Source organism: Aegilops tauschii, chromosome 1 (assembly GCF_002575655.3).
Source record: "Aegilops tauschii subsp. strangulata cultivar AL8/78 chromosome 1, Aet v6.0, whole genome shotgun sequence".
NCBI lineage: Eukaryota > Viridiplantae > Streptophyta > Magnoliopsida > Poales > Poaceae > Aegilops > Aegilops tauschii.
In genome coordinates, this window is record NC_053035.3 from 489688969 (window position 1) to 489698200 (window position 9232).

The following is a 9232-nucleotide window of genomic DNA, read 5'->3' on the forward strand; positions in this document are numbered from 1 at the left end:
CACTGAACAATCACTACCGCTGTCAAAACGAGTCGGCGATGTGTCGTTGATGCTGCTCCCCTACCAGTGTCAGCCTGATAATGTCGATAACAGTCAGGAAGTCTTCGTGCGCGTGTCCCTAAGGACCAGCGTCATGGAGCCGCAGTTGTCATCGTCGAACCCTTGAATTGATCCGAAGTGCCTGACATCAGATCTCGCCGTTGCACATGCACGCCGAGAAACCCTTACCTCTCCGCTCCAAGAAGAAGGCAGGAAACTACGCCAGAGCTTTGTCGGTTCCGTCCTAACAAATGAACTCGAGGAGGATTGGAGCATGTAACACCAACTCAAAGAAGAAGCGCCACCATCCGCCTGAACACCGCCTGTGCGAGGACTAAAAACCTAACCTAAACTACTAGCCGGACCCGAGGCGCTGAAATTCTCCTCTCCGCTACCAGCCGCCGGAGCGACAGGCAAAGGAGAGACGAATCAACGGACTCACCGGTGTTGTTTGGAAGGAATGCGTAACCTAGCCACATCTAGGGCCTGGGGAAAAGAACGCTTCGTGCCAATACATCCATTTCATTAATCGTAGTGATGGTGTACTGGATAAGAGGGTGCCAGCCACGTCGGCTCCTAGAGGACATGGGCTGGGCCGAGGATCCCAAAATGACCAACCAGTGGGCCACATTCGTCAAGCTCCCAGAGGAATCAAGATGAAATCTATCGAAGACTTGGCGCACACTCCAAGGCACGAATGCAATCTTCAGCATGTTTATCCTTATATGTAACCAACCTATGTGTAACCCTAGGTACCCATGGTGTCTATACAAACCGAAGGGTGTAGACCGTAAAGGCCAACTCATTCATACACGATCTCATGGTAGAACAACATGTACTCTTGTACCTCATTCCTCTATACAATCAAAGCGGGACGTAGGTTGTTGTCTCCTAGAGAGAGGGTAAAATCATGCATCCCTGTTACCATCGTGTCTATCAGCTCGGGAACCGTTCCTGAGATCTGCCGGATTCGACTCCGTCATGTAGCATGAGTTCAAGCCACCAGGTGTCGAATGGAAAATAAAAATAAAACATGACCACAACTAGTTAGAAACGACACTACATAGCTCAATGGCATAATCTACTACTCGCTCACCGGCCATACGGTTGAAGAAACCAGCACCCAAAGGCCATAAACGTCAACACGTTGTAGTGATGACTGCATACAAATTAACGATATAGCTCTAAAGGTAACCCGTAAAAAGTTAGGAATAGATGATCTGTTAAACACACTCATTCCGTTAATTACAAATTGTCCAAAGAACGGTACAAACTCCCATATGGACTTGGTCTTTCGGATTATGGTGAATGCCACCAACCCAGTCTCTAAAAAGATTCGATACACTTGTCGGTAGTGGTAAATTGTACTGTAGGTAACATGAGTTGTGCGTCAAATCAAGGTAGTGACCGGACATGGCAAAGATAAATGATGAACTGTTTTCCTTTGATTAAAAACATCATATTTTTTCACAACCCCTAAAAAATAAAATGTGACAACGACGTACAGTGGATAGGCATGGAGGAGAGTTAAATGTGCGGCTTGGCCTCGGAGGAAGCGGGTGACTGATTGATCGGACTGAGAAATTGACCTGCTGCCTTGTCTTGTCGTGTGGTGTGGAGCAAGGGTGCTCCTCGTACCATCCTGAAAACAGAGTCTGTGGAGCGGGGACGTGCATCCATCGAGTTACCCTGTCAGCTGTAGGTTTGAGACGGCGTCCGTTGATCATCTTCTTGGGCAACGGCAGTGTCATCTTTCGTTTTCGGGCGCGGGTCGTCTTGGGCAATCGCAGAAGAGAAACGCATGAGAGTCTTGAAATTGACGTCCAACCTGCCAGAGCCCAGAGGCCAGAGCCATTGCCAGTTCCAAAGCATAGCTTTCTTCAATTAGCAGCTGCTTACAACTTCATCACAAGGTTAAACGTCATGCCGCGTCGCCTACTTCTTCTTTTTTTGCGAGTTTAAAGAAAGTTTTATTCCAAAGTAACATGTAAGTTACAGTCCGCTAATACAAGATTATGAATGAAGGGGGGTGACCGTTGCAACCAACAAGCGGTGCTACGAGCCGTTCGAGCATAATTAGCAAGACAATGTGAGACCATGTTCTGTGATCTCAGGATCTTCACAGGTTTAAACTCCCTCTGCAGCATGTAGTTCTTGATATCCCTGGCCAATTGACCATTGGGTGATTTATCAAGTGGGGCAAAAATCATAGAAGAAAGGGTCACCAGCGAGTCCGACTGTACTAAGACCGGAAGGTTAGACCATTCAATAGCCATAGACATTCCTATCTTGATAGCTTGAATTTCCGCCCTAAGGGCATTGTTACAGTAGAACAATAGTTGACATGATGAAAAAAATGACAGAGCCCAAGTTATAGGATCATGCCTGCTACCGCCGAGCGCTCTTCCGCTAAGTAAAGAACCATCCACTGACAAGGCAAGCCAGCCAAGAGGTGGCGGCTGCCATGGTCTATCCGGCGGCTGCAACGCTCCCTTCAGAGGCGATTCCCCTCTGATAATTTGCTCTGTGGTGAGATTGTCTGCATTAAGATAGCTACACACCCAGCCTGATGGGATTGGCACGAGGAATCCACTCCATGATATATTGGCCGAGACGTGCAACACAAGCTTTTTTTGTGCTCCATCTTTAGAACCGAAATAACTAACGCCTTTACGCGGGGTCGTTGGCATTCTCTATCTATCTCTCCACTGGCTGCTGTCTGCTTCGCTCATGCTGCGTTGTGTTTTGACCCAGAAAAATGCTGTGGTCATCCATGCCCAGAACTGGGTGCGCACTCATCTCTCGCCACGCCCCCTGATGTTCATGTACCAGTACTGCTAGATATTGGTCAGTTGCCTTCTCCAAGCTCCAACTGACCAGAAAGGCAGAAACCCAATTCATCACCATCATCAGTGTCCGTTGCTTCGACACTTGAACTGGCAGTCTAGTTGGCACTGCTGCTGCTCCTCCTACGCGCCACGCATCATTCGGTGACCCAAATCGAGCTGACCTCTCAACAGTGTAACAAACCCCGGCTGCTACTGAATCTCCAAACAAGCACACACCGACAGATTCAGTTCAATTCAACAGATAACAAACGGTGTCGACAATTCAACAGAGGAATGGCAAACCCACCCCTGTATGTAGAGCACAAGGGGTCGATCCGCACGAATATAATGCCCACAGAATCCTCAGTTTCGCTTCTGATCTCGGGTACGAATGCTATAAGCACATAGGCACCGGTGTCTGCTGTTTCTGGTACTACAGGTTCAGTTCAATCTGGCGAGACATCAAAGCCAGTACATTTTATTGCGGAGCACGACGACGCCTCGATGCCCCGCAGCACAACCGGGTTTGGAGGCAACGAAAGCGGCCGAACAAAAATTGCATGAGTTCAAGTGTGAACCGTTCGATATAGGCTGAGCAGGTCGCCGCCTAGCTCTCCTGCGCGAACTTGACCCCCTTCTCGATGGAAGACAGCAGCTCGCCCTTGAGGCTCTCCAGCCCCTCCTTCTCCAAGGCCGACAGCTCGCCCAGCCCCATCACTTCCTCCACTCCACTCTTGCCCAGCCTCACCTGCAATGCCAAAGGAAGGAAAGTAGTGTTCAGCACATCAAGTCTCCATCTTCTCACGGGAGTTAACAGGTTGCGGAATAGCATTCAGCACAGGCATGTTTTCCGGGCTTCGAAAACGGGCTTAGATGATGTGAAACAAAGCACAATCTGTGAATCGTGGTATGCCAGTTCGATCATTATGACACATGGGACATGTCTGGCCCTCTACGACAATAGTAACTCCATAGACTTAACAATCAACCATAAGTTTGTCTATAAACTAATCAACCAAAAAATTACGGATCAACAAGAGTGTCTTGCCAGGCCTGTGAAAGACCACATGATTCAACTTAAAAGTGCAACCTACACTTTAGATACCTGCTTACAAAGTCAAAAACATCATGACACAACTAGGAATAAGCATGCAACCAAAATTCCTATCGGTATGAAACATTGGTAACCTGTTTAAAAACTTAATAACATGATAAAACAAAGAGAGTGTGGATTATGAAGGTTTTCTCTTGACAAATAATCTGCAGGGACATGATTGTGTACTATACAAGGACAATAGGATTTATTTATGCATTGACAGGGGGCGAACAGGAAATCACCTTGGAGGCGAAGAATGGCAGCTCTGTTACGGTTGATTGGACAAAAGAGCACTCTACAATGTCAGGAACACCGTTGAGCCCCTTCAAGCATGCATCTCCAAAAACTGCACCAGCATATCTGGAAAAACAGAAGATAAAATATTGTCAGCGAAAACCAAATAATGCAAAAGAGTCCAGTCTAAGATTAGCAATGTGATACTACAAAACATGAGGTTGCTACGGAATTCATCTACATAGATCAAAATGGCCATGTCTCATTTCAGATGGTAATTTCCAGCTAAAATGAGCAGAAAGTACAATATGTTGGACATAACTGAATTAAGTATGCATTTCACATGAAAGCAAAAGCAGAAGATCAGCAGTGGTATGAAAAAACTCTTTAGTAAAGAATATTCTCTACAATTAGTACGTAGGTCAGTACTCCAAAAATAAAATCAGGAATCCAGGGTGCAATATAATTTACGCAACCAGATGTTTTAAGTTTCACGCTGAAGTAAAACATTAAACTGAAGGACCAAACAAAATGAACACCTAAGAAAAAAGGCCACTTATACAATGAACATGTAACTACTGATAAACAGAATGGAAAACACATTCACATATGTACATATTTGGCAGTAAAGCACTGTTATGAACATACAATCAAATGGATACAAGAACTACAATACAGTAGTTAGTCAGATCAAATAGGTTATGAATACTGAATTTGGTCATATCCTGAGTGCAGAGTATAAACACTAATATACTACTTTGATATTCTACAAAAACCATGGACACACAGGGATAATAGCATGTTATTTTCAAGAGCATAAAACTAGCAGAAAGAGAACATGCTCAGGAAAGTCTGTGTGCGTGTTGATAGACTTACGCCATCGACAATGTTGCTGAGCCCTTTCCAGCCTTCGCTTCAACAACTTCCGTCCCACCATCTTGTGTCCTCTTCGTGAGGGCGACAAGGTCCTCATGGGACAATGCATTACTTGCAGGAGTAGCCTATATCAAATATAAAGAATTGAGTTGTTAACTTGAGATGTTGGCGGTAAAACATATGGCAGATATAGCATAAAATTAAAACAGCATTAGTTGCATAGTGTTTCGGTGATTGACAGATGAAAGATAAGCAGCACTAGAGAGGCATACTGTTGATTCTTATCCAAAACATAGATTTCATTAGCTAAAACGACTTGCCAACAGCATTCAGAATAATTTATACAACTATGCTATGAAGTTTTGTTATCAGTATGTGTTTACAATGTCGCTAGATTTGCACATCAATTTGTGTTGCTATTGAATGAAATGAAAGAAAACAAGTTAAGCCAGTAAGATGCCAGACCTGCGAGAACAGTGGCAGGATAGTGATTCCAGCATGGCCACCAACAACAGGAACATTCACCCCTGCAAAAGATCACAGCAACAACTCAGATTGAAAGGACAGAGGCATAAAATCCAACAACATAATCTCAATTTTCCCTATAATTAAGTGAAATGTCATCTTAATACCAGTAACTGGCACGTTCGCCTTTCCAGCATAGAATGTTTTAGCACGAACAACATCAAGAGTGGTCACACCAAACAGCTTCTTCTCATCATAGGTACCAGCCTTCTTGAACACCTCGGCTGCAATTGGGACAGTCGAGTTGACAGGGTTGCTGATCATATTGACGAGAGCCTGAACAAGCATAATTAACAATTCCACAATTAGATTTTTACATAAATACTGTATAATTTAAAAAAATACTTCATAAACAACGGTTGACATCTTGACATACAGTAGCACACGCATGAGGATGCTTTAATTACACACTGATGTCATGCCAGGCCTCCGGAGCCAATGGCTGGATAGTGTTAGTGTTAGAGCAGCTTTCTTTGCTTTTGCTTTTTTCGTTTATCTAATTTCAGTTAGCAGTTTTACGTCGAGTTGCATAGAGTTCTTTGCACTGCAGTCGTGCAAGTTCTGCAGCTTCTTGGTTTTCATCTAATACAAAAACACATGCATTTTGATGTGAATGCGTGTTTGAGTTGGAAAATAGAACTACCCATGGATGCCACACCTTGGCCATCGTAGTATACAGTGTGTGCAATAGGATGGAGGCAGAGAGATGAAGCCCAAAATGCAAAACAATGTCTGAAGCAAATTTGCCTCCTAGCAAACAGCCCCAGAACATAAATCGTAAGACAATGGCTGAAGCAAGTGTGCTGTCTAGAAACAGCCTAAAGACTGAGGCAGAAAAGAAACACCTGAGTTGGTAGTGGCAGTTGGGTTCATTTTGGGCAAACAGAGTGGCAGTCATCCTATGATGCGACTACTACGTGACTGCTCTCCCCCAGATCATCGCTGAATGCAAAGCATACAACCGACCGGCAGCGGCAATTCGATTCATTTGAAGCAAGCCATTGTTTTAAACTTTTATTGCTACCTACAACAATCATATGAAACAATGTGACTGCACCGCCAGAGAACAAAAATGAAGAGGGCCAGGCTCAAACTGTAAAACAAGGCCTGAACCAATTGTGCCTCCTACATAGAAGCAGCCTACAGATTTGGGGCACGAAAGTAACACCTGATTTTGTTGTGGCAGTTGGGTCCATTTTGGGAACAACTCTTGTGGACTAGTAGTACAGAGCAATCCTATGCAACAAATTTGACTGCTCTGTCCCTATGCCCCAGATCAGAAATGAACGCAAAACATACTAGAACCGTCGGCAAGTAGAAGCAATTCCGAGCAGGGAAACGTGCGATTGCCGCATTTGGCAACCAAATCTAGCTATGCCGCCTCCACCGAACTGCAGATCTAGAGTGGCGTGGCGGCAGAGTGGGTGATAAGGGGGCTTACGTTGGGGCAGTGCCTGGCGATGGCGGTGCAGAGGCCCTTGACGATCCCGGCGTTGATCTTGAAGAGGTCGTCCCTGGTCATGCCGGGCTTGCGGGGCACCCCGGCGGGGATGATGACGAGGTCGGCGCCCTCCAGCGCCTCCCCGAGCTGGTCGTCCCCGACGAAGCCCTTCACCTGCGGCCCCATCGGACTAGTTAGACACAGATCCAGCGGAGCGAGCTAGCCGGCGGGGAAGGGAGGGAGAGGGAGTAGGGACGGACGTACCAGGGCGCGGGTGTTGATGTGGGAGACGTCGGCGGCGACGCCGGGCGTGGCGGCGATGTCGTAGAGGGAGAGGGAGGAGACGAGCGGGTTGAGCTTCATGAGCAGCGCCAGCGGCTGGCCGATGCCGCCCGCCGCGCCGAGGATGGCCACCTTCCGCTCCGGCGAGGCGGCGGCGGAGGAGTAGTCGCGGCGGCGGCGCAGGTGCTGCGACGCGGATCTCAGCAGCGACATCCTCATCTTTTCCTCGCCCTCGCCTCCGCTCTAAGCTATGTGTGTGTGTGTCGCTGGCTGGCGGTAGTGCGGTCGATGGAGAGGGGGCGGCGGCTTTAAAGAGGAGCGGAGAAGGGGTGGATGGGATCCAAAGTGTTGCCGTCTCCGCCGATGCGGTGAGATGCTTTGTTTCGTTTCATTTCACCCGTGTGGGTGTGGTGGTGGGGTGGGTTTTGCTGGCCGAGGCACAACGGTGGTACCACCTGCGCTGCGCACCACATACACCACTTGTTCACAGCGACCTGCACCATGGCATCCAGCCATTGCCAGTCACCTCGCCACTACTGGTTACTCCCTCCGTTCGGAATTACTCGTCCAAAAAATAAATGAAAGTATCTGGATGTATTTAAGTTATAGATACATTCATTTTTGTGACAAGTAATTCCGAACGAAGGGAGTACAAATTATATGGAATCATAATGCTCTCTCGCTATTACTTTTCCAACGCCTTGCCACCCGCCATCGGCCATAGAAGCGCTTCCCCCCCTTGATGACGCGGAGGAGAATCAGAGGCGGTGCAAACTCGTGTGGGAAGATGCTCGCCTTTTTTTTTCATTCCAAATAATCTAGCTCATGAGAGTGGTAAGAGAGGCCATGGCTTTTTTTTGTTGGGGATGTTGTTCCCGGGTAAGTTTACCCGCCACTCATTCATTGAGCGCTCTACCAAATTCAACAACCTCAAGTTGAACCTGCACTTAGAGAAGAGGTGGGCAACGGATTCTTCCTCTTTTTAGGGCCTCTTTGATTCATAGAATTGCAAAAACACAGGAATAGGAAAAATATAGGATTGGAATGGCATGTCCATTGGATCCCTATAGGATTTGAGTTTGTTTGATTGTGTCACGGGAAAAACAAAGGATTGCTTCCAAGAGGTTGGAGTGGATGTAAGAATTCCTGTGAAATGTAGTACAAATGAATCCTTAGGAAAAAAAATCCTACGGGATTCAATCCCACGAATCAAACGACCAGCGTAGGAAAAATTACTAAGGATTCTAATCCATCAAAGATCCTATGAAAATCCTTTGGATCAAAAAGACCCTTAATTGGTTCAGGCCTTATTACTTGCACGCACCATTTGCCAATGGTGATAGTAATAGAGGCATAGAATAGATCGAGGTCCATTTCATCACAAGGGTTGCCCATTTCGACCCACATCTTGGTTGGATCCTTCCACTCATATCAAGGCACCGCAATCATAGAGCCCTAGCAAACTTCTCAAGATTGAGCACGCCGAGGCCGCCGAGTTCATGGGAGCGGGGCACGGTGTCCCAATTGACTTTGCATTTGGTATCAGTAGTCATATCTAACATCGACCAAAGAAAAGCTCTCATTAGCTTATTGGCTTCTGTGAAGTGTGTTTCCGAGGTGAGAACCGACTTGACGAGGGCGTTGCGACTACGGGAGCTAAATCCGACAAATCTCGTGTAGGAGGTCCCGAGCTAGTGATCTTGGCATGATGGTAACAAGACAAAAAGGAGATACAATATTTACCCAGGTTCGAGCCCTCTCGAAGAGGTAAAACTCTACGCCTTGCTTGTATTGTATTGATTGTGGATGGGGTACAAAGTATAGATTGATCTACTTCAAGATCGTATGTGTGAATGAATCTATAGAATATCTAGAATATGTTCTATCGACTAGCCTAGCCTCGGTTTATAT

At 46.4% G+C, this 9232-nt stretch overlaps 1 protein-coding gene across 1 annotated transcript; it reads right to left on the reverse strand.

Moving 5' to 3' along the window:
- Nucleotides 1-3111: 3111 nt before the first annotated feature.
- On the reverse strand, nucleotides 3112-7720 carry LOC109759790 (malate dehydrogenase 1, mitochondrial). The gene is made up of 7 exons (XM_020318629.4): nucleotides 7304-7720; nucleotides 7040-7213; nucleotides 5706-5874; nucleotides 5539-5600; nucleotides 5074-5198; nucleotides 4206-4323; nucleotides 3112-3615 (listed from the first exon to the last, which is right to left on the reverse strand). The coding sequence occupies exons 1-7, from the start codon at nucleotides 7538-7540 to the stop codon at nucleotides 3475-3477; spliced, it is 1026 nt and encodes a 341-aa protein (XP_020174218.1). The 5' UTR covers nucleotides 7541-7720; the 3' UTR covers nucleotides 3112-3474.
- Nucleotides 7721-9232: the final 1512 nt, after the last annotated feature.

Excerpts from the sequence above, each read along its gene's own strand:
- LOC109759790 (XM_020318629.4), bottom strand. The coding sequence starts at position 7,540 with ATGAGGATGTCGCTGCTGAGATCCGCGTCGCAGCACCTGCGCCGCCGC. Across the intron at positions 7,214-7,303 it reads ACATCAACACCCGCGCCCTG|GTGAAGGGCTTCGTCGGGGA; the intron begins GTACGTCCGTCC and ends ATGGGGCCGCAG. Across the intron at positions 5,199-5,538 it reads TCCTGCCACTGTTCTCGCAG|GCTACTCCTGCAAGTAATGC; the intron begins GTCTGGCATCTT and ends TATTTGATATAG.